The 25,601-nt window shown below is 47.3% G+C and overlaps 1 protein-coding gene across 5 annotated transcripts in view; it reads left to right on the forward strand.

The window, feature by feature from the left end:
- The window catches only part of CACNA1D (calcium voltage-gated channel subunit alpha1 D), a 315,463-nt gene that overhangs the window by 200,064 nt on the left and 89,798 nt on the right, over positions 1–25,601 (forward strand). For 3 of the 5 annotated variants that reach the window (XM_033132022.1, XM_033132024.1, XM_033132023.1), the window contains exons 9-13: positions 4,330–4,499; positions 19,346–19,433; positions 20,796–20,822; positions 24,250–24,410; positions 25,368–25,593. In XM_033132022.1, coding sequence (XP_032987913.1) covers positions 4,330–4,499; positions 19,346–19,433; positions 20,796–20,822; positions 24,250–24,410; positions 25,368–25,593 — 672 coding nt within the window. Of the gene's footprint in view, positions 1–4,329; positions 4,500–19,345; positions 19,434–19,700; positions 19,761–20,795; positions 20,823–24,249; positions 24,411–25,367; positions 25,594–25,601 lie in introns of all 5 variants that reach the window. The other 2 variants (XM_033132021.1, XM_033132020.1) reach the window with 1 other exon arrangement.

A 25,601-nucleotide genomic window follows, 5' to 3' on the forward strand; every position in this document is an offset into this window, starting at 1 on the left:
ATCTATCTATAAGGGTGTGGACTGACTTTAAAAATATTGTATAATTTATTACTGTCCTTTGTTATTTTGGGGCTCAATCTGTAACAGATTTGGCAAGTGAGAGGCACTGCTCTGGCTTCTTTGTTGTTACGGCATGCCCTTGTCATGTTTTTTGTTTTCAAAAAAGAATTTTTTTTTTAGCACTTCCTTACTTGTTTCATCTTGTACCTATTTTGATCAAGCCCTGGAAGCAGCCATTTCCTTAAAGACTACTGCTTCCTTTTAATGGACCCAGATCTGGGTACCAGGTGTGCTCATAACTACTGGGTATGTTTGCTTTTAGGTCCTTTCAGTAGAGCTAGGAAACAAATATTTACACATACATACACATATACGTATTTACATTTATACATATACCCAATGTATATACATCTTTTAGAAATCATGAATTCATACCAATACCTCCAATTGCAGTCCACCCCCACAGAATTCTTTCTAGCCGTCCTCCCTTTCACATTTCTATATCTCTCTTTCTGCAGTAGAACCCTAGCTCCCAACAACATTGATACACTTACTCATTTGTCAATTCCTGTAGTACGTCTGAAATAATTTCAGCACTGTTTCATCCATATCCCTACAAAAAAATCCAACAAACCTTTTAGAAAGAATTCAGCGCTTAATTTGCAGTTCTTCCCTCACCCTCGTCCTGCCCAAGACTGAGTGTATCAGTGAGTGCAGTGTTCACAAGCTCCTTGAATTACTTTTGTCTTTCTCTTTCAGGATGGTTATGGTTTCGTTGGAAAGCCATTCAGATTCATTTGTCTTAATTCACTTCTGCTTTGGGGGTATTTTCCCTCCATCCCGTCCCTGTTGATTGGATTTGAACATTTTAATGTGTGGAACGTTAATATGATTCCGAAAGTCAAAACTACACCTCACGGGATACCTAGTAGTGTCACTCCTGCTTTGTCTCCTCTGCTCCATTTGTTCCCGTCTCTCATTTTCTGCTTTATCCTTCAGATACATCCTTCAGTAACATATGCATGTTTTCTTATTTCCTCTTTTTTCATATTCAAAGGGTAGCAGACTGTGCTTTTTTGTCCAAGCCCTTCTGATATCTTTTTTTTTTTCATTTGGCTGAGAGCACCACAAACAGAATTCTGCTGTGGAACAAGTAGGCTTCTATCCCATGTAAATTCTCAGATTTCTAGTCACTTGTAAAAGTCTGATGGTTTCTACCAACAGCTTTGTTAAATCATCTTTTGTAATAGTGACTATTATTTTATCCCTTAGTAACAGGCTTCTCAAATAATGAATTCTTACACAAAAACGGAAAACTGTTTTTTCATTATCCAATAATGTTGATACAAGATTCAGTGGCCTCAGGAGAGATTTTTCTGGAATGGAAGGTTTGTTGTAATGGGAATGAGTTGTTGTCAGCTAAGTGACAGCAGTGCAGGATTGATAGAGGACTTGCTGGCTCATCCAGGTCACTCTGAGTTCTAGGATCTTACGTGTCTTTTTGTGCTTCTCTCAGTTCTGCTGGGATCATGCGGCTTAGAGCCCATTCAGAGCTGTTTGCAATTTTTCTCCCTTTGGTATTTGAGAAAGCTCCTCCAATTTCCTTTTTTTATGCCCAGACTTAACAACTAAATATTGTACACTGGAACTTCACATTTGCACGATGTTCTGTGATTTTCATCGTATCATCTTCTTGAATGTTTTATTTAATCCCTGTGAAACAGTAGAACAGGTAGTGTATGTGTTTTGTGCGTAAGGAAACCGAAGCTCAGAAAAGAAACGTGACAGAGCTGGGACTAGAATCCAGGCCCTCAGATTTAGAGACCAGTGTGGTCTAGGAGGACCAAGGGGACAACTGGGTTTATCACAAAGATCTTATCTCCCGGCACCTTCTCCAACCTGTCTCGTAGCGGCCAGGACAAGATTTATGTCTCATTAATCTGAGTTCTGCCCAAATCACTTAATGTTCCATGCCTCTGAAGTACTAGGCCTTTCAGAAAGGTCTAAAATCTGTTCAGAGGGTTTACATGAACAAGTTTTTTGTAGTGGTGACTGTTATTTAAAATAAATGGGCCATAAGTCAGGACCTGGCAGTGTTTTTTATTCTCAGAAATTTTAGTCAGCAGGATTTACCTATGCGTGCTTCACTGTGTCCCAACAACCAAGAATTTGCAGCAGTGATGCCTCTTGTTAGAGGATATGTACTTCTAATGTAAAAAAAAAACACAAAATAAAACTAAAACAAAAAACCACTTCATAAAATATAATATTAAAGCAAAACTCCCTTTTATAAAACCTTAAATTTTCTAGGGTAACTCTTTTACGGTATTTGTAATTTAGTTTTCAAGAACGCAGTTCAGATATGTAGCCAAAAGAATACCCTGTTTGTATGTAGTCACGTACATTGAGTACTCTTAAGTTCAGACTCAAAGCATGTGAAAAGATTTGTACTGGGATATTTTTGGTAAACAATAGAATTGAATGTCCCCTTACTTGTTCTTTACAATGTGTTTAAGAAAATAGATTACAGAATGCATTTGCATGTTGACATGTGACATTCCAGGGCTTCCACTTGTTCAGGGATGTGATTCTGGATTGGGTGTGGCTTTTGCAAAGTTCAGATTAATTTGTTCGACCTACCCGGGACTTATGCATATCCTGTATCCCAGGAACCCCGGGAGGCCTAGAAGCCTCAGATCATTCTCAGGATATGGTTTGCATACCTTCTTTTTGGAGATAGAAGATATTCTCCCCCAGGAGGAAAGGTCCCTGGGCTGGGAGTGCAGAAAACCTCTCTGGGTCTCCACCAACTTTGGCTCCAGCTGCAAATCCCTGGAGTCAGCTCCTCTGCGAGCCGGGCCCAGGATGCACTGCAGATTTGCCTCTCCTCACTTCCCAGAGGGTGAAGGTGGGGATGGACCAGCCCTAGCAGAGCCAAGGACCGGTTCTGGAGCATCAGAAGAGTGGGTGATTTAGGAGCAGTGAGTGTTGTCCTTCCTAACAGTGGGCAGAGGGAGAAACCTTGGCAAGGACCCCAGTTTCTTACCTGAAGCATCAGCATCACTGGGTGTTCAAGTATCTCTTCAGCCCTTGGACAGCCCAAAGTTGACAGAGGAGAGGGAAGGGGGAGAATGGGGTTGAATTGGCGTAAGCAGGTAATTCCCCCCTTTTTCAGTTGGGTTGGGTTAATGAAGTCCCTGAAAGAGCGATGTGCTGGCTTTGGGAGGCAGAAGGAGGACAGATGTAATCTCCGCCGGAATCCGGGGGGTCTGTGTGCAGAAGCTCCACTGCCTGTAATCTCACCTGCTTTCTTAGCAGCTCTGTAATCTTACTTACTAAATCTGCAACTTGCACAACTCGGCTCCTGTAACAATTCACGGTTGGAAATGCAGATGGTTCCTTGTATATGAAAACTGGGTAATCATCTACCTGACTCTCAGACGTGCTGAGCAAATGTGGAGTTCTGTACGTGTGCGTAGATATAGGATTGCAGACACGAAAGGTAGAGTAAACAGTGACCAGTTGGGAACATTTCCATGTCTGCCAAAGCCTTTCCAGGGCAGGTGTTCCCATAAAGGGGCAACAAATCATACTGCCTCTTCACCTCCTACAGGGAAGACTTTTGGGGGGAAAATCATGGAAAGAAGCAAGGGTTAAAAAAAGGTCGTGTTTCACCAGCACTTCTATTTGGGGTGGGAAACCGAGGCTGTGAGGTGGGTCTGCCCTGACCCTGTCCACTGCTTTGCCCAGAACCTGCAGGTGGTGGGGAGGGGAGCCTGGTGTGGGCACCAGGCATGGCCATTCCACCTCTCTGGGCTCTCATTTTGGACAAAGCGGTCAGCACATATCAGGAATGCTGTTTCTGATGGTATTGCTTGCAGAAGCACTGAGCTTGGTGGTCTCTTGGACCACAGCTTGGGCCCTCCTGAGTCCTTTCTCTTTGATGCCTGCCATCTGAGGAGGTGCGGGGGGAGGTGGCACCTCTCTGAGTTCTGGCCCCCGGTGGGGGGTGTCAGGAGGCCTGCCATGATAGCACATGGTGCTTTGGGCCTGGCTCCTTGGGATCGCTGAAGTCCTGACAGGAGTTTATTTTCTAAGGGACGGTGCATGTGTGTTGGTGTGGTCTTTGCAGCTCTGGCACCCACAGTCTTGCTTGAGAAGACACTGTCCTCTGTCTGTCCACGTGTGTGGCCCCTGTTGCTGTGCTCGTGTGGCTGTACTCAGTGCTGTGTGTCCTACCGCAAGACTGTTGTGCCGCAGGGCAGATGGCTCCTGCTGCGGGTCCCTAAGGATGCCCTGACATGGACTTGTTCTTTTTGCCTCCCTCAGAGAATTCTCAAAGGAAAGGGAGAAAGCTAAAGCAAGGGGAGATTTCCAGAAGCTCCGGGAGAAGCAGCAGCTGGAAGAGGATCTAAAGGGCTACTTGGATTGGATTACCCAAGCAGAAGATATTGATCCTGAGAATGAGGAAGAAGGAGGAGAGGAAAGCAAACGAAATAGTATGTAGCCCCCTTCCTACACTTGACCATACAGAGCTTGTGTGCGATGCAGACACGCTCCCAGCAGCCGTGTGTCTTCCCTCTGACCCAGCCTGTGAGGTGGATGGCCTCCTTCTCGGCCATCCGGTTCCTTCTGCCTGCACATTAGAGATGCCAAGGGCATTTACCTGCCTCTGAATTTCTGCCTGAAGTTTGGAGTTTAGATTTGTATCTCGTCACATGGCTTTATGGTGGAGAAGGGGCAGCCAGACTCCCTGATCACCTCCGGAACGCAGTAAGCCCTGTCTGTGCGGGCGCAGGGTGTGGCAAGACACATATTCACCTTGCCTCACAGGAGACAAAGTCATGATTCCTTCCCTTCAGAGTGAGCAGCGTTATTGGGCGGGGATATGAAGAGCAGGGGCCCTCTCCATCCTTCTGCTATGTGTGCCAGCCGTGGGAAGCCAAATGCTTGCCCATCAGGGTCTGGGGAGAAACCAGTTCTGGGCAGTGTTAGGAGGCGTGTGGATCACTGTGTCTGCTTTGGAGCTCACCCCCCTGGCTCCCCCTGCTGACACTAGGCACCACAGAGCACTTTCTGTAGTAGGAAGGCCCAGTGCTCAGTCACCCCCTGGCCTTAATTAACAGTGCCAACCAAGATGTCTGTCTTACCACACACTTTTTCCACAGACATGCTCATACTCTTCCTGGGGCAGTTGGTGCCTCAGGTAAAAGTGGGAATTGAAATTAAGCAGTAGATTTGACTAAGGTGTTTTGATTTGTTTCAAATCTAGAATAGTTGATAGTAAAGCCCGACAACATACTTCACAGTTGCACGCCATTGGGAGGCCTGGAACCCAAGTTAGGCACTCCCTACCGTAAGACGGCTGAGCAAGCCCCCTTGAGCAGAACCCCTCAGATAGCATGCAGCTACTCCTTCAATCCGCAAGACGGGGTACTGGGTGCTGGGAGGACGCCCTGGATGAAGCGGACGTGTTTGCTCCTTCCGGGAAGGCAGGCCTGCATGCACAGAGATGCAGCACAAAGAGACAGAGATGGAGGTTGCAAGGGAGGCAGGCAGTGTGCCGGGGCGCTGAGGAGCAAGGGCTGGCTGCAGGGCTCTAAGAGAGACCTGTGGGGGAATTGGGCCTGGGCCTTGAAGGACGGATGGATCTGAGATGGCGCAGCTTAGTGTCAGGAAAAACATTCGGAGTCCAGGCAGTGGCATGAGGAAGACGTGGGCAAAGGCAGGTTCAGGGAGGAATTGGTGTGTCGGTTTAGCTGGAGCACAGAGGTTGTGTAGGTCAGGGAGGGACGAAACAGGGAGGGTGGGCGAGGCCAACATGTGTCGCTTCTGTAGGCAGGGGAGTGTGGAAGCTGAGCTGAGGCCCATGCTGGAGGGGATTCTTGGCTGAGATGACCTTGATGGATCTTCCAGCCCAGCACTCGGAGTCTGTGCTTCCACGGGAAGTGAGGGTTTCTTCTTATCATGGATGCAAACAATTGACTCAGGCCTGGTGCTAGAGGGGGAGCCAGCAGCGTGCAGGCCTCCCCTCCACGCCACTTCTTCCCAGGCCTGCACCCACTGCTGCCTCAAGGAAGACCTCAGAGTTCACCACCTGACGATCAGGAAACAAACTACAGAAGGATTTTTAGAGCTGACTGTGTTTGTCAAATATTTCTAGAGTTTATAATTGGATGTTCCTTTGAGTTCCAAACTTGGTGATGTCCTCTAGGTGATTAGGTGTTTTTGGCACCGCTCTCCCAGGGCATTTGAGCCACCCCGAATCCCCAGGACCTTCACAGAGATTCTGCGCTTGCAGTGTGGCCAGCAACAAGCCACTTGCGTGTGCAGCTGGGGAATGTCTGCCACTCTCTTTTCCTCTTCGTTTCCAAACCCCAGCCTTGATGCTGACCTGTGGAGGCCCTCCAGCTGTATGCCATATTGTATGTAAACCAGAGAAAGTCCTGTCCCTTCTTCTGAGCAGAGTTCCTTTCTTTGCTAGTTGTGGTGTGTCCTGTAGGGAGCTGAGTGAGACCCTCTTGCAGTCTGATGTCTTTTCATCTCTTTATTGTTCCATCTCTAGGAACAGATAGGGACCCATGTTAGTGTTGCTAACCTCAGTTGTGGTGGGACTGTTTTTATGACCTGTGATTTGAGGATTAGGACTTTTCTTTGGATTTGAGACAAGTCTGTCTTCTGACCGTCCTGAGGGCCCATTCTTACATCTCAGCCCAGCATTTCTGGTGTCCTGCTACTGTCTGTAAAGAGCCTGACCATGTGATGACAGAATCAGTGCCTCTGCCTTAGGAGACCCTCCCATGGAGGGAAGATGGAGAGGTGGTGCCTCAGTGTGAGACAGTGGACAAGCTGGCACCGTCATCAGGAGCCAGCGGTCTGCTGCGGGAGCCCAGAGGGAGTAGTGGTGCCGGCTGGTGGGAGTGCAGGGAAGTCTCCATGGAAGAGATGGTGGTCCTGCTGGGTTCCGAGGGAGGAGCCCTGGGGCTGCAGGAGGTGGGGATTGCTTTTCAGGCTGAGGAAATGGCATGAACAAGGTACAGAAGGCTACAAAAGTTCAAAGCCCTGAAGTGCATTACTTAGTAATGTAATCAAGGAAAGAAATCTCCTTTAAAAGTTATAGATTCCCAGAATTCACGTTGTAACCAGGGCTCCAAACCCAATAAAGCTGCACTGTATCTCTGGAACGTCAGCACTGTGGTTTCTGCTACCATGGTGCTGTGTGATGCAACCTGCGTAACCCGCTTGGCGTTGGATCCAGAATAGCACATACTTCTGAGTGCTCATTTTGCCAGGTGCTGGGGTGTCCTGTGGAGCAAGGCCCACAGTATTTCCCAAGATATCAGAATCCTAGAGCCCTGATGATTAGGGCTGCAAATAAAGACCCAGCTCCCAGGCTGTGGGAACCGTGTTGGGATATAACTGACTTAACAGGAGGGCCCTAGGTCTCCTCCAGACGAGGATGTGGGCCTCCCTGAATACATGCCCAGCAGCCCAGACCTTCTGGAGAAGCAGAGCTACTGGGGTTTCCCTAGGGCCTCCCGTGGCTGCCAGCCATTTTCTTCTTCTCCCAGCCAGAAACCACAGGGGACAGGGTTTCAGTGAGGCCCACGTGGTCTCCCTCACCAACAAAGAGTGGTTGATTCACCACCTGCATACATTAGGCCTGGTTTCTGCCATCTGTTAGCAGGCAGTAAAGTGTGGGCATTGCCAGTGCCAGCGTCCTCCCTGGACACGTCAGAGCCGTGCCCACACACCTCACACCCCACCCGTGTTCCTGCAGAGTCTCTGGGAAGGGGATGGGATGCAGCCTGGGACTCCTGACTTTGTCCACAGGTCCTCAGGGTGCTAACTCCACTGACTGCCCCTTTCACCTGGGTCCTGGGTGGGATTGAGGCAGCTTCCTCCCAGACACTAGAATTAAGTGACAGTGTGAAAAGAAGCCCTTCCTGGCGGCCAAGCCTCGGCTGAGGCAAACAAAGGGGAGAAGAGGAGGCATTTGCTAATAGAAGGTTCCAGCCCCTCGGAGGTGGGGACTGGGCTGGAGGGTGTTCACTGGAGCTGGCTGCAGTTGAGCTTTGTGACTTGGAATTTGGACTTGAGTGTACGGCATAATACCCAACCTCTCTGAGTCTCAGTTTCCTTGTCTGCATGAAGGGTATAAAGGTATTTGCCTGCGGTATTGTCATGAGGATTAAGTGTTCGATAACTGGCTGTGGTCATCAGGCTTCAGGAAAACTTGACCTAAGCAGAATTGTTTTTGCAGGTTCTCTTAGACCTCCACCCAAGCTTAGTGTGAAGACCCTTTTAGGACCATGTCCCTGTACTTTCCTGTTGAGAAACTATCAGGTTCCCAAATATTGATGGAAGACAAACTTGTGGACCCAGTCACGTCTGAGATAAGGTAGCGCAGCTTTCTGGCTCTTGAAGTCCATTTCTAGTTGGTTGACGCCTGCTGTCCGTGAACCGATGTCCAATCAGGTGCTTGGAGATATGCACACATTATCTTTTCTCTCTAATCTACTAAATGTCATTGTCTGCATCTGTACCCAACTCTTGCTGTATGTGACAGTCACCTGCGGAGTGCAAATGCATCCTGATGCCATCCCCACCCCTACCCTGATTAATTGGTCTGTGGTGGGACTCGGGCATGGCTTTATTTACAGCTCCCTGGAGGTTCCAGCGTAAGGCCAGGGTTGGGAACGCTTGAATGCCATCACACTGAATAGCACAGTGTTCTATGCTTTCACTTGAAAGAGGACAAAAGGAGAGGCATGCAGGTCCCTCACTGGGCTGTCTGGTGGCTGCAGTGACTGGTAGCTCTAGTTTGGTGCATTCACAGACTATTTAAAATGTCAGTTCCATAAATTTGCTGTTAGAAAGCTGGCACTACACAATTAATCGAATGGACAAAATTCCCTTGGAAGTTAGTTCCTAAGCATTTGGGATAATTTCAAGGATAATTTATTTAACTTTTTGCTGAGCTTCAAGTTTCTTAAGAAACCCTGCCAAATCGCAGTGATTTTTCAGACGTGTGCAGCTGCATCTGAGTTAACAATGGAGTTTTTCTAGGGCCATTAAAATCTGAAAGCCTAAAATTCTATTTTAAACTCTTCTCATTGTCAGTGATTAGTCTTAAAAAATAGCATTAAAAATAATGAAATGGTTTTAAAGGGAGCTCATTCTAAAATTCTGGCCAGAAAAGCAGGGCAGTTTCACTGTGGGAACTATGAATGATCGATGGTCCGTCCCTGTAAGGGGGGATATTAATGCCTGAAGAAAGGGAGGGGCTACCTGAAACTCCAGCTCTGACCACAAGGAGAGCCTGTCTGTGTCCTGGTCATCAGTGGTTCTAGAGGCTGTGAGCACTGCCCCTGCCTGCCTCCCACTGGGACTCTGCCCCTCCAGGTCTCGGTACACAAGGTTGCCATAGCTGTCAACTTCCTTCCACATGTGCCACCTGGATGATTTTACTGCGATGTCTGATTTGAGGGTGGGCAAAAAAAAAAGTGATGGGACAGCTGTTTGCAAGTGCAAGGCATGGACATTTGCTGGTCTTATTTCAAAAGGTTATGTCTTCAAAATTTGATTTATAAAACTGTTTTCATCACAATTAAACTACCTCAGAGTGCAAGTTCAACATAGAAAACATTCAGTTAGAAGCTGGAAAGCAAAGCACAGCTTTGCAGATAGGGTTGCAGATAGCTACCATGCATCCAGGACAGCTGTTCTGAAGAGGCTGCTGAAAGCCCAGGACTGCCAAGGCCACTGGGGAGGCCCCAAGGCTGTCTGGGAGACACCAGCTCCACTGGGGTGGTACTGGGAACAGTCCTGGGCAGGCCTCAAAAGAGCTGGAAGGAGACAAACTTGGGGATGGTTACCCCACTGTGGAGACGGGAAGGAGGAGGTACTCCAGCCGGGTTTGTGGAGTCCCAAGTCAGGGTTGTTTTGTTTGCTTTTAATTTATTTTAATCCTAAAACTAATATTTACCCACTGTAAAGAATTCATATACTATAAAAGTATGCATATATAAAGTAAGAAATAACATTGTCTCATCCTTCTCTGAGAGAGAACCAGACTTCACAGTTTGGGGCCTCTCCTTTCTGACCTCATCTGTGCACGTGAGAACATACGACTTTGCACAGACGGCTTGCTCATGGGTCCCCACCATGAAATCGCCCAGCCCAAATGGTTCTGCACCTTCAGTTTTTCACTGAACCGTAGACATCTTTCCATATTTTTTAAACAACACTTGGGCTATTTTCAATAATTTGCCAATATAGAAGCTGTTGCAATGGACTGTCTACATAGCACATGGACCTCTGAGTTACGGCCGTGGTCAGAGGTGCAGTTTTATCCTTGTTGGTGTGATTGTCTGACTGATGTTTTCCTCTGCCGTGAGACTGTGCTCCATGGGGGCAGGAACAGGGCCTGTTTCTGCTGTCCATCGTGTGGCTGGCACCTAGTGCAGTATTTGTCACACACATTCTTATTTGTTGAATGAATAAGAATAATAATATCTCACATGCATCAAGTGCTTCCTATGTGTCAGACTGTGGGTGCATTAGCCCATTATTCCTCACACAATTCTCTGAGACAAGGACTTGACAGATGAGAAAGTGAAGCGCGGAGAGGTTAAGTAGCTTCCCAGGGCCACATGTCCAGTGGCGAAGCTTGGATTTGAACCTGCGTTCTGCCACAGTCTGCGCCTGAGCCCCCATTAATCCCCACGAAGGCGTGCACCTGCGTCTCCCTCCTCATGTCCACATTCTCGTGGGAGCGATTACCAGACGGGGTTTTGCTGGGTCAAAGAGCGTGCCCATTTTAGAAATGTGTTATCCCCAGTGACACCAGTTTACGTTCCCAGTGATCGTGTGTGCACGTGCCACTTCCCTCAGGCCCTTGCACACTTGGCATTCCTTCTGCTGCCTCTGCAGTGCCCTTCCCCAGAGTGTATGGCCTCCACAACAAGGATTAGCCAGCCTGAGTGACCACCATGTCACAGAGCTAGAAGGAGGTGGAGACCCTAGACCGTTTTTCTTATGACGTAGTAGCCATAGGGAAGTTATAATTGTAACAGTTGATCACACCTTGCCAAAGCTGAACGTGTTGCTTGTATTACCTTATTGACTAGTTTCCTCTTTCAACAACCCTGTGAAATGCCGGTCCGACTATTATTAACATTGTAGGAGTGAGGAAACTAAGGCTGAACAAAATCAGGTAACTTGTCCAGAGTCCTCCAGCCAGTAACTGGCAGGGCTGGGATTAAGCCTGGTCTGTCCACGTCCAGAGCCCACCTTTTTAACACCCAGGTGTCCTGCCCCCTATAGTGATACTGGCTGGACTTGCACAGCCAGTCAGCACCCAGGACTCCTGACTCCTGCTGAAGTGCCCTCGCCCTAATGCCCTTCTTACCTATCTTAGAGTGGAGGCCAAAGACTGGAAACCTTTGTCTAGAGTGGGTTGGTTGTTTATTGTTAGTGAGTTGGTTATTTATTGTATTTACAATAGTTGGTGTTTATTTAGGACAGGTTCATAAAGACAGGCATTTTATATACTAGCTACAAAACGTGCATTTCCACTCTACTGGTCAGATCCTGAGCTGTCGATTTCTACGTAGGACAGTTTGGGTTTTGCATATCAGAGCCCATGGATGTGGGCACCTCTTGGGTCCTGGGGCTCTGTTTGTGTTGCTCTTGCTGCCCTCTACTGAATCGTAATGAAATTGCTTATGTTCAACCCGAAGGGGTCACATTGGCCGACTTGCTAAAAGAGGATAAGAAGAAAAGGAAGTTTTGCTGCTTTCGCCAACGCAGGGCTAAAGATCACGGTAAAGAGCTGAGCTTGAACTTTGTCTTCAGGAGATTCTTCTCCCAAGACCTCTGACGTCTTCTGCTCACACATAGGCATGGAGTGACGTGCATGTACCTGTGTGGTGTGTCTTTGAGATGCCTATGTTTTAATTGCTTGATTTCTTTGAAATTTGGTCCTGTGGTTTTCTTCTTGTCTTTCCCCAAAATGTGTGTCTTTGCCAAGACAGCAATGCAATTTCCTTTCTGTGTGAACTGTACCTTTTAAAGAAGCAGCTGAACCAACTCATAAAATTTATTTAATTCAGCATGAATATTCTTAGACTGGAAGACAGACTTTTTAAACACTTTTTCCCAAAGGATGCTTTTTCATCTGTTCCAGTTTAGATAAAATTCCAATGATATTATTTGATTGATTCCCCCCCCCACGTTAAATTTTTCAAACGGCCTGTTGGTTTTCTACTCTCCAGCAGGCTTGCTCAGGACCACGCTAAAGCTAATGGTGCCTGTTTGAAGAATGAAGTTAAAAATATACTTGTAGGATGCAAACATTTTGGGGAACCTGTGAGTGGGAATGAGGAAAGGGCTCCTGTGGCAAATAATTAAGTTTCCACCTATGCTCTGAAATAATGCTAAATACAGCCCCTCATTGGGAACCCTGGAGTTCTCATGCAGGGCAGTTATGCAAACAGCTGGCGCCCTGCCCTGCCTGCCAAGTCATCACCGTGGTCCCCACAGCAGCACGAAGCTTTGCCTGTGTACCCTGCACAGTCCGCTTAGTTGCCACCGTCAAGATCAGCCCTAGTCAGGCAACTCTGCAGGAAGAGTCTTTTTGAGAGGACACAAAGCTGGCTGCTAAGATAGCAGAGAGGACGTGTGCAATGTTTTCTCGGGAGTGGCCTCTGCCACCCATGGAATGTGGATCCCAGAGATTAAGGGAATGGGACTTGAACAGACGCGGGTGGTCTGATGGAAGGTTCTAGGAGAGCCCTCCTCTCCTCTGAAGGCCTGACAGGGAGAAGGAGCAAGAGACTGTCGGAATAAAGCCCCTCCTTTTTCCGAGAGCGTGTTGTGGCCCCAAAAGGAAGACGACAAGGAGGAGGGACTTGCCTGTGAGTGAGCGATGAGTTGGGGGCAGAGACAGGGCTCATTTGTTCAGCTTTAGGGTTTTCCAAGAAGCCCCTGGGCTTGATGCAGCTCCTGGAGGCCGGTGCAGGCAAAATGGGCTTCAGCTAAGTAGGGAACGTTGCCATGGACGTAAGAAAAAAATGTTGTCAAACACTGATTTAGGATGACAGCTCTAGGTGGGTTAGTGTAAGATGAGTGGTTTCTGTGCCCGGAAGACAAGAGACCGCTCCTTGGGCATGTGGATCACTACCCTTCTCAGCTGGGGCGTGAGCCTTGTGACTTTTCAAGGATTCTTGAGGCTTTTCTGTTAGCTTTCTGAGATCTGCAGGGAGAGGAAGCAGCTTATATTTTCAGGAAACTTGCTATATTTTGAATAGGGAAAGTCTTTTATTAACTGAGATAGTCGGGGTCCCCGAGATTGCTGCTGACGAGTGGGGCCACGGTCATTGTGTGGATGCTGTGCTCCCCGTGTCACTGGTCCTACAGAAATAGTTATTGTCAGAGCACAATTCTTGCTTTAGACACAGAAACCTTTGTCTGGCCTTGACCCACATTCTCCAAGAAGAGTCTGGCTTCTTTACAGCAACAAGAGTCTGTTACCCTATGACAGTTCAAGCCTGTCGCCACTAGCAAGCACAGGCAAATTCCTTCAGGGGATGTCACAGCACTGCTTTTGCTTGTCACGAAAATAAGATAAAAACACAAGCTCTTGGCTTCAGACCACCTGTCTCCGAGGAAAGCAGCCACGACTCTGCCACTGCTCAGTTGTCTAACCTCGCCCCTCACCCTTCCTTTAAAAGGAAGGAGTCAGAAGCTTCAGGCTGCTGGGGACGGAGGGGAATGCTAAAAGAAATCCTTGGGTGTGTAAGAAAGCCTGTCCTATGGCGGCAAAATAAAGGAGTGAGGCTCCTAGAGGCCCACGATGGCTGTGAATGAGGTTGTTGGTGTGACAGCCTCCAGAGGAAGGCTGGGGAGCTCTGGGCTCAGTTTGGCATGGGTCCCAGTCTCTTGTGGCTGGCTGAGGGCTTTTGGGGGCTGCTCCTTCCTGTGCTGCACCAGTCCCCAGGGTGTTCTATAGGAGGTGACTTTGAATCAGTCTCCTGGGCAGGCTGTTTGACTCCTGGCGACCGCCCTGAGGGGTGGGCTTCACAGTCCTGCCCATTCCCTGCTATCCTTGCAGAGCTAGGGGAGCAAAAGGGAAAATCCCCTTGGTGCTGGGAGTAAAACCCTATAGCTTGTGGGTGTTTCCTCTTTACACAGTTCTACCAGGTCAGAGGTAAATGGGTCTTAGAGATGATATTACCCAACAGCTCTTTTCTAGATTAGGTAACTAAGCCCAGGAGGAAAAGGGACTTGTCCCCGTATCACCAATGACAAAGACCAAGCTTCTCTGACGTTCTTCTAGGGTCTTGGCCTCAGCAACCTCCATCATGGAAAGAAGTTGGTTTGAGGTTTTGCTGTGCCTGTTAAAGGTGAACATAATTTTGGGGTTGCCTTCTTGGACTTATATACAGAGTCATCCTTGGTGTGTGTGTGTGTGTGTGTGCGCGCGCGCGCGTGCGTGTGTGTATTTGTGTGTTAATTTCCCTCTGAATTCACAAGCCTGGCCGATTTGGTTGGGCATTATATTGTCCTTTCAGAGTGAGGGTAGAGAGAGCAATGTTTGTACATTGGCGAAATGCCCACTGTTGTGCTGGCCTGAGAAACAGTGGATTTCCCTGGTTTGTTTTGTGTGGCATTGGCCATGATGGCATCCGAGCCCAGTACAAGATCTTAAAGAGCAATAACATGACCTACCCTTCACAGAGAATACCCAGGCTGCCCAGGAAGGCCCTGGAAACTCTCACTTACAGTCCAAGGTGAACTAAGCTGCTGTCTGGCCGTATGTCCTCACCAACAGCAGCTCTTAGGACCCCTTCTCAGTGCGCCCACACTCGAAGCCTAAGTGTCTATCCTGGAGCTCTCCCCAGAAATCCCAGTGCTGGGAACGGATCACAAAGCATAGGCCCTGAGCTTCCCCAGATTTTCCGCCCGGCAAACTGCAGTGCAAGCGAGCATCACATTATAGGCTACAGGCTTGTCCTAATGCCTGGTTTCACCCAGATTCACTGAAAATAGTTTTAAATTTGTGTATTTTTAAAAAACAAAACCTTCCTCTACAAAGCTCTGAGGTTCCCTGGAATGCATGAGGGAAAAGGATTATGGCTTCTGTTGCAGGCAGGTGACATGGTGGGGTCTATGGATCTCTCTGCATGCCTCTCTAATGAAACCTGGTCACTTGTCAGCAGTTAACACTGACTCCCTGCAGAAGGGGACCAAGGAGTCACCCTGAATGGGGCAGTTGTGATGGTTTGGCATCCGGTTAAGGAGCAGGGCCTGTGTTCCAATAATTTTCCTGTAAGTTTACTTAACTTGGGTTTTTATAGTTCTTTCTGTTTTGATTTTTATAAAGTCTCAATAATCAACTTAGCAGCTTGAATTTTGTACTATCCCCATTTGCTGGGTAGATGTCCGGTAAGTGGTCTGGCTAGATGTCAGGTTTCTAGGGGTTAATAAAGGTCATCAGGACAGCAACCCAGTGCCAATGGAGAAGAGCATAGCTTGGCTTTTGGAGCTTTCTGATTTGTGGTGTTTTAAACACACTGTCCAAACCAGCATACACCAATACCTAAGTGTATGCCAGTATATTCTGGTATATACCAACACCAGAGGGTGGCGCAGCATGGTGGGAAGGGTGCTGAGCGGAAAGCAGGAGAGCTTTTCCACGTCTGTGCTGCGTGTCCCGTGGCAAGTCGGTCAGTTCTCTCATCTGTGAAATCACAGAGTCTGTTTATGTAATCTCAGGCGCTTCTTCCAATTCTAACAGACTGGGATTCTCCTGTCTTGTTTTTTCAAAGTGTACATGAGATCGTACTGGGGCTACGTGTAGTGAAACTCATAGCAATTTATTAACATTAAAAAAATGAATGCCTAGTGCAAGCGAAGGGTGAAACGTTTTAAGGTACATACAAGCTCCTTGGCTATGCCCACTGGGCCTGGTGTTTTCTATAGTTTTTAGAAAAGGAAATGGTATCCTGTGGCAGGGAGTGAGAGGCTGGAGTAGACAGAGTGGCTGCCCTGGCCTCAGTCAGAACCTGGTTCCTCTGGTCAGATGTAGGGACTGGATCAATCAAGGACAATTTCGGAGACCAAATGAGGTCACCAAATTCTAGCATAGCCACTGTCCTATCTGTCCCCTCCAGCACACTTCCTCCTTAGCCCTGGTAACATTATTCTGGAATAGATTTATTTATTATGGGCTCTGTAGGTGTCAAATAATTAGAAAAGTTGCTATCCCCACAACAGGCCAAGTTAGACAGAAATAACTCAGTTTAGGACAGGAGAGATGCAACCCAAGAGTGATGGCCAAAGCTGATTCAGAAGTGCGGAAGGTGGTTCACACCAGATGCCTCTGTGCAGTAATAGAAGTGGTCAGGGCAGAGTGACACTGGACCATACAGACAGTGTCGCTTGCTTCCAGGGAGCTCCAGAAGAACTTCTCCAAGGTGATAGAGTTACCACGTGAGTGGTAATCAGTGTCGCTGACTGCCCGACACTGTGGCTCCACTCTGGGATAACCCGCTATAGTGTGACCCACTCTGTGTTTTATTTCATTTAGTTCTGACAAGAGCCCTTAGAGGTAGGTACTTCCTATTTTACAGATGAGAACATGGAGCCTTGGAGAACTTTGGTCACAAACGTGGGGTTAAATTTAGATCTGACCAATCTGGGAGCCTGTTCTTAGCCATTGTCCTGCCCTCCCTGGGGGACAGAGTCAGCAGGAGGACTTATCTCCTTGTCAGTGAAGCCCTGAAGCTGTGCCACACAATTAGCTTATCTTAGTTGCTTTTTGGGGAGTTTGGCTTTGTTTCTTATCTTCCCCCCACTTAATTTAGAGAGCAACTAGTACATTTCATTCACTAATAGCTGGCACACAGCCAGAGATGCAAAATGATGTGCCCCCGCCTTTGCCCTAGGTAGTATGTACTTAATTTGTTTCAATCAGATTGTTTGAAAAATGAAGCTTAAGGAATGAAATGCAGCAATTGTATTGCTGTCATCATGGGACATGGCCCCAGAGAGTAAAAAGCCACAAAGAAGTATGCTCTTTCTGAAATAATAACTAAAGTTATGATATGATTAATGTTGGCGCCAGGAAGTAATATACTGTTAGAGATGGACGTGACCCTCAAGAGTGTGGCGTTTACACGACCACTTTACAGACACTGAAGCCTGGGGAGAGGTGGGACTCTGTCTGGGGCAGAGTAGGGACCTAACTGGGGCCTGAGGATACCCCCCCACCCCAGCCCATGTCATACTGCTCTCAACTTCTGTCTTCTTAGTAGTGGCAATAACCACCAAAAAAAATGTTCCACAGACATGACTCATGCTCATATTTATAAGGGTCTCCCATTGTGACTTTCTTTGTCCTATTCCTGAAGAGAAGGGTGACCCTATAGGAGGAACCCATGACAGTGAACTTCGTTGGATCTTAAACCTTTTTAGTCTTTCTGCTGAAGTCAAAGCATGGAACAGTCATGGGGAACAGAACTGCACCAGCATGTGTGTGTGTGTGTGTGTGTGTGTGTGTGTGTCTTTATGGAGCTTTCTGTGTTAAAAGTTTTTCCATAATTGGATTGTTGGGGGTTTGTTTTGTTTTGTTTTGTTTGTTTTTTGTTTGGTTTGTTTTTGTTTCTGTTTTTGCATGGAGTTGTGAAAAAGTGAATCAAAGTTTGTGGTTGGTTTCTTTTGACTTAACTAAGGACGAAGAAGGTTATTCCACGAGATTACCAGTCGTGTGATGTGGGTCTATCCTTCTAATCAGTTTTCCTTTGCCTTTGAAACCTTTGCCTACGTGTTCCTGGAAAAGGCTATTGAGACTCCCACCAGGCAGGCTCAGTTTACTGGGTGCTCACAAAAGGAAAGGGACCTTGTCTGTTCCCCCTCAGACCTCTGGGCCCTTTGACTCAGGTCCACCTTCATCCTTGCCATTCACACCACGTCTGTCACCAGAACAGGGTGAGCAGACATGCGGTTGCATGGGGAGAGTGCGTTGATCCAGCTCCTTCACCCTCCGTGCTGGGTCTGGGCTCAGGAGCTCTACCACCACAGCGCTCAGACACCAACACCAGCTTTTGCAGATGAAACTGAGGCATCCTTGCTCAGAGTAGCCATATCGGCAGAGCCCACAGGGGGACGGTCTTCCTGTTGACACAATAAGGTCTACAAAAACAGTTGCTACAATTCAAAATTATGCATCAGGGAAAAGAAGTGCATGTGTTTGGGTGATTCTCCCATGTTTCGATCTTGGGTGACTTCTCCTAACCCCAGAGCCAAATGAGCCATTCCTTAGTATGTGTTTCTAGAACTCCTTGCCCAGACCCCTGAGGGGGTCTATATTTCTGTATTTCACAGTCAATTCCAATCCATCCGGGGCTTGCCCTTCCCATTAGTCCTCCATGGGTGGTACAATGCCAGGTCCCTCTCTGTCTTGCACCGCCTTCACCACCTGGTCTCCAGCACGTGTTCGTGGTGTTTATAGGGTTGAATGAAGTGGATGAGAAAAGTGCCAGATGGTGGCCCTGGAGGGATCCCTGGGCCTCCCAGCAGTAGTAGGTGCGTGTCTACATTTCCTCCAGTTCTCCTGCTTAGGATCCTGCTGTGAGGAGTGAGACGTGCCCCGCGACCCTGGTGGCACTGGGAACATGGTCAGCTTTGCCCTCTGATCAGTGGGCGGGGGGAAACCTTCCTCGGTGCTCTGGTCCTGGCTTCTTTGGGAAGAGCCTTGTGCAGATTGGCTTCGCAAGCTCAGCAGAACTTAGACGTCAGATAAATTAGCTGAAAATGAGTAGAGAGCTTAAAATTTTAAAAAGCTTTTGTGCTTGGTGCCTTCATGCGCTGTTCCACCCATCATTTCTCCTCTCCTTCAGTATATTTAAATATAAGAATTTGTTTGTGAAGTATTGGCCTATTCGCAGAGTTTCTAGAGTAGCTGTTGGAACAAGCCAAGGTGTAGCTGTAACAGGTGTTTTAGAGGCTTCTCAGTGCAAACCTGGAAACCAGGAGAATAAACCGGTACCACGTGCAGCGACAGGGTTCAGTTTGGTCCCTAGGCTGCTTTTCTTGGGAAACATCTGGATGGAGCGAATTTCCTCCTGATGGGACTCCATAGGTTTTCTCGACAGGTCATGGACGCAGAGGCTGTCCTGCGGTGGAGGGGCCTGATTTCTCGGCATTTCCTTTTGCTGGTCAAGCCCCTGAGGGCCCTTCATCACCCTCTTCTCACGTTCCCAGAGGGTCTGCCTCCCGCCCACTCCTGGGCATGCAGCGCTTCCAGCACACCATCTAAAACGTTTTCTTCTCCCCACAGCCAGCATGCCAACCAGTGAGACGGAGTCTGTGAACACAGAGAACGTAAGTGGTGAAGGCGAGAACCAAGGCTGCTGTGGAAATCTCTGGTGAGTGTGGAGGCCACTTGCCCTTTTGGCTCCTCCCGTTATCATAGAAAAGCAAATGTGAGGAAGAACCCCAGATTTCAGTGGAGCCCTGGGGCCATAGCCTCAGGGGAAAGCAGGGAGGTGGGCTCACTCTGGACCCCTTGGTCCCCCTCCTGTCCTAGGCCCCGAGCACTTCCCATGCCTCTGCCTCCAGAGCAGTCCGTCCTGCTGAGGTGCAGCCTGCTGCAGGGTGTGCCAGGTAACCTGCCGTTCCACTGTGTCCACTAGGTGCTGGTGGAAAAGAAGAGGTGCTGCCAAGGCTGGGCCTTCTGGGTGTCGGCGGTGGGGGTAAAACGCCCAATTCTCCTCCGAGTCTGGTGCTGGCATCAGTGCTTTGAAGAAGAGCTTGTATGGCAGAGTGGCTGACTAGAATGTGCTACATATTTAAGTTTCCCTTCACTCACGGGTTCTCCCAATCTCATGCATAACGGCTGGATGTTGGGACCCTGTTCTGCTCTGCTCACAGCACTTTTTCTTTGGAGCCCTGCACCACCCTCTCCTAACAATGGAAGACACCATCACATTAACCTTCATGGCCTTTTTTCTAGAGGATTTGGGCTGCAGCAGCAGAGTGCATCAGCAGAGTGGGATGTGCAGAGTACTGCCTGCTTTGGGGAGGGAGGGCATGCAATTTTGTTTTGTTCGCTTCCTGCTGATATCTTTTAGGTCTTATCTCTGCAAAATACAGGTGTTGTTTTTAAGATAACGCAACCTCCTAGGCAGAGGTGCGTAGAAATGATGCGTCATGGGCAGGATATGCAACAGTTTCCAAAGTATATTTGCCTCCTTTCTCTTGCTCTGCCCTCCCTACAACATTGTGAAGTGGGCAGGGAATAGGTTTGTCCTCCCCATTTTACAGATGAGAACATTGAGGCTCAAAAAGGTGTGCTGCTCACTCAGGCTCAGACACTCAGTGAATCGTGGAGCTAGGACTCCTAGTCCAGTGCTTGTTTTGCTATAGTAGCAGCACATGTTGCTGTTGAAATGAGTGGCTGAGTGGCAGGCAGGAGAGGCCCCGCTGACTTCAGTTTGGGGAATGTGGGGCGAGGGGACGCAGCCCTAGTGTCACTGCCTGTGCCAGGGCTGCTCAGGGCATCAGGCTGGGTCTTCTCTTGCCTGGGCCCTGGAGAGTGCTTAGCCTGGCCCGCCTGGCACCAGCAGCACCTCGCTACTGCTCCACTCTTACCCCAGCTGGCCTGCTGTGGGAATGGGGGGTGCGAGTCCAGGCTGCCATGCATGGCTTTTCTGATAGCTCAGCTGAAGTAATGGGGGGAGTGTATGATCACGCCTTCTAACAGGAATCATATTCTTTTTGTCTTTCAGTCAAGCCATCTCGAAGTCCAAACTCAGGTTAGTATCTTCTATTTTTTCTTAAGTATATGTGCTTGTTTGTTATCTTCTGACTTCTGTATTTTACATGGAGTTGCTTTAGGGTTGAATTTTACTTTATGGGCTGCAATATTCATATAGAAGATCAATCTGCCCAGTAAACATTAAGCACCCGTCTTGGAGAGTAGTATAATAGGTACCGAAGATCTCACCCCAAAACAAATGAACCGACAGGATGCCACAATGAACAATTTTTTCTGCCCCTAATCCACCCTTTGTATTCCCTCCCAGAGTCATTTCTCTATGAGAGATACATCTTGTCACTTTTCTCCTTCAAAGTTTTCCAGAGAAGGAGGTTCAAGAGGTTTCCTGAGGTGCTAGTGATGCTCTGTTTCTTGCTCTGGTTACAGGTTCCATGGTCGGTTGGCAACTACTCATTGCAGTATATACCTATGATTCGTGTCCTTTTCCATATACTTGTTCTTTTTGAATTAAAAACAACATTTTGCCACTACATATAAAAATTAGCTTGAAATGAACATAGAACTAAATGTAAAGCCTAAAACTTTAAACGTTCTAGAAGAAAACATAGGAGAAAATCTTTGTGACTTTGGGTTAGGCAAAGATTTTCTTGGCTACAACATCCAAAGCATTGGCCATAACAGAAAAAGCTGATAAATAAGACTTCGTCAAAATTAAAACCCCTGCTCTTCAATAAAAAATAAAAAAATAAGCTCCAGACTGGAAGAAAAAATATTTGCAAAGCATATTTGATAAAGGACTAGTATCCAGTATATGTAAAGAATAACATACAAAGAATGGTGCCAATAATAAGAAAACAACCCAATAAAAAATGATCAATAGATTTTAATAAGCACGTCACCAAAAAAAAAAAAGATATGGATGGGAGAATGAGCTCATGAAATGACCATTGGTCATTAGGAAAATGCAAATCAGAGATACCACTATCTACCTATTAGAATTTTTTATTTTACACCTATGGATCAAATTTAAAAATCTCGCAATACCAAGTTTTGACAAGGATGCTGATCAATGGGAATTCTCATACATTCCTACTTGTCAAATGACACAGCCACTTAAAAAAGAAGTTGGCTGTTTCTTAAAAAGTTAAACATACATTTACCACATGACCCAGCAATCCCGCTTCTAAGATATTTATATAAGAGAAATGAAGATACATGCTTGCACAAATTTTTTTTACGTGTTCATAGCAGTTTTATTCATAATTGCCAGAAACTGTAAGTAACTCATGTCTAGCAAATGGTGAATAGGTAGACAAATTGTAGTCCACCCATATGATAGAATAATGCTCAGCAGTAAGAAGGAAAAAATTACTGATAGATGCAACAACACAAATGAATCTCAGAAGAATTTTTGCTAAGCAAAAGAAGCCAGTCTCAGAAAGGTATATATTGTATAATTCTATTTATAGGGCACTCTGGATAAAGCAAAACATTAGGGACAGAAAACAGATCGGTAGTTCTCTTGGGGGGCGTGGAGGGGATTAACAACAAGGGGGCCACGAAGGAACTTCTTTGAGTGATGAGAATATTCTACATTGTGATTGTGGTGGTGCTTTCAAACTGTGTACCTAAAAGGAGTAGATTTTGTCATATGTAAATTATATTTCGATAAACCTGAATTTAAAAATAAAATTAAAAGCCCTTCCATGACTCCCTGTTGCCAAAGGGCATAAAAATTCCTTCATAATTTGGTGGCCCGCTCACCCTCGGCCTCATCTTTTGACACCCTCCTGTACTCCCCACTTTGTAATACTGGACTGCTCTGTTTGCAAATGTACCAAACACTGTTTCTACCCACCTAAGTCCCATTAGTCACACAATTTCCTCTAAGTGGAGTGCTCTTCCCTCTGCCCCCTGGCTAACTCCTACTCAGTGATGGAGAGCCAGCCCAAATCACAGGTTTTCGAAGACGTCCTGACTCTCCCAAAGAATATTTGCAGCTCTCCTCTCCTTACTCCTGTACCCGGAACCCTGGGAATGGCACTTGATGTGGATTTATGATTGATAACCCTACGTGCTTTACAGTGACGGGCCATGGGACCCTGCCTTCTTCAGCTCCATATGCTCAGTGCCTGGCACAGGGCCTGGGCACTCAGTACCTAGTAAAGGGCAAAATGTGGAGTGCTGCAGGATTTCAGGGCTGTGACAGATAAGGTCTCCTGGACTTGGGAGACCCCTGTGACTTGTCACTGCAGCCGAAATAGGCCCACCGAGGCTGGATCTTATTCAGACTGGTACACACCTTGCTTGTACATACTGAATTATGCATCACAGGGGACATGTAGCCTGGAAGGGGACAGTCTTTAGTGTCCTCTATAGAATTTTTCCTTACTGGATATCATGTTTCCAGCTGCTATTAAACCACTGAAAACCATAAAGCAAGAGCAATAGCAAAGTGCGCCCTACTTGTTGGAGAGTTAGCACAACTCTTTCTTTGCCTGATCCCTGGGTTACGGTGTTTTTAGCACAGCAGCACAGCTGAGTCAGCCAGGGCTGCAGCTCAGAGGACAGTCCTCTGACTCAGTCCCCCAGAGGAAGTGCCCGCCCCCCCGCCTTTCCACTTGTCAGTGAGCACAGCCCTGGGATCCACTTCACCAAACCATCCTGTGGCCAGGAATGTTTCCACAGCGAGACAGACTTAGGGAGAATATACTTGCCCTAATTATAAACTGGAACTGAAAGTCAGGAGAGGACATGCTACTTGTCTGTTCGGCTCAGCTCATTTTATTTATATGGAAACACGATTCAATATTGGTTCTTCTCCTAAAGGTATATTCTGAGCATTACTAGTTAGAAAGGGCACCTGATGACTAAGTATGAAGACTCATGTCCTGCTCAGCTTTGACAACTCTGCCAGGCTCCGGCGGAATCTCCCAGATTTAAGAAAGGACTGAAAGGTCCCCTAAAACGAAAGCTGTGGATTTTGGAGCTCTCCGTTGCCTGATACATTCTGTACGATGATTGAGATGCTGTGAGAGATGTAATAATAAGCTAAGTGGCTCTCTGCACCAATAGCACAAACATCCGGGTACCATATGGTGGGAATAAGAACTGCATATGTGTGATAGCTCAGTTTTGCATGTGCACACGAATCCATGAATATCTAGATTTGCTAACTGGTTTGAGGACTGTGTCTGACAGATTATGGAGTTTTAGCCATAGGAAGGAACTGATAGCATAATGAAGTCATGATACACTACTTGGAAAAGTTATAGTTCATGACCAACATAATTTGTATCATGAAGTCTGGTAATTTCTATGTCATTTGTTCTTGTCTTTCCTTGCTGCACCCTCACCCCAGTCAGGACCTCCAGGGTGAAAGAAAACTATTTCCTCACTGATGTTCATTGGCCACTCAGATGCTGTATCTGTCCTGCAGGGAGTAATGTCTGCTTCTCTTTCAGCCGACGCTGGCGTCGCTGGAACCGATTCAGTCGCAGAAGATGTAGGGCTGCTGTGAAGTCTGTCACGTTTTACTGGCTGGTTATCGTCCTGGTGTTTCTCAACACCTTAACCATTTCCTCCGAGCACTACAACCAGCCTGACTGGTTGACGCAGATTCAAGGTACAAGCAGAGGCTGTTCTGTATTTTGTCCTGAATGAGGGATTCCTGAGTCTGTCCAGCTGCAGTGCAGTCTTACCTGCTTGGTGTGTAACAGTGTATAGCAACACTTCTAGTGAGCACTGACTTAGAAGAGAGCAGAACTGTCCAAACACAGGGTGCACCTGAAGTGAAGGTGCCGTCCGCTGTGTGGCGAATGAAGCACCTGGTTGCTGATTAATGCCAGGACATCCCATTGTCTTAGCCCTGTGACAACCTGGGATCAAGGAATCTTCCATCTGGAAGGGACCTCAGATACCTTCTCCCTGCTTTCACCGAAAGGGAGCTTTATTTTCCCCTATAGCGCCCTTGGCAGGTGATGTTGTCCCCCTGCCTTGGATGTCCCAGCAGTGTGATCCGGGAGCTTGTCACCAGACAGCTCATTGTGAATTTGACAGTTTTGAGCCATTGAGAAGGTCTGCCTTCCCTCAAGTCAATTCTGTTTCTGTCCAGCTCTCCAGCCTGCTGGGAGGTATTTTTTCCTGTTAGAAATGACCTTGATAGGCAACTGCTTCTTACATCGTGGTGCTGTAAACAAGACCAGACAGGTCTTTTTGTAACTGATGGAAACAGAAAATATAATGCGATGGCCAAAATGGAGAGTCATAGGCTTTTAGGGCTAGGAAGCATCAGAGATTATGTGGTAAGCTGCCCCTCCCCATTTTATTGTCAGTGAAACTGAGGCCCAGGGAGACTGAGGAAGTTCTCCAGAGTCACACGTCTAGGTATTAGCAGCAGTAGGACTAGAACCTGACAGGCAAACAGACTGTTAGTGTTTGTGCCACGTTTCTGTAAGGGGACAGGATCAAAGAGGGGGGCATTTCTGGCAGGGAATGGGGGTAGGGAACGTGAGGAGAGCAGAGGACTCTGAGCCAGCCCGATGATGAGATCCCAAGGACATGCACACTTTTGTCTTTCCAGATATTGCCAACAAAGTCCTTTTGGCTCTGTTCACCTGTGAAATGCTAGTAAAAATGTACAGCTTGGGTCTCCAGGCATATTTCGTCTCTCTCTTTAATCGGTTTGACTGCTTTGTGGTGTGTGGCGGAATTACGGAAACGATCTTGGTGGAACTGGAAATCATGTCTCCCCTGGGGATCTCTGTGTTTCGGTGTGTGCGCCTCTTACGCATTTTCAAAGTAACCAGGTAAGGAC

Source organism: Rhinolophus ferrumequinum, chromosome 17, assembly GCF_004115265.2.
Source record: "Rhinolophus ferrumequinum isolate MPI-CBG mRhiFer1 chromosome 17, mRhiFer1_v1.p, whole genome shotgun sequence".
Lineage (NCBI taxonomy): Eukaryota > Metazoa > Chordata > Mammalia > Chiroptera > Rhinolophidae > Rhinolophus > Rhinolophus ferrumequinum.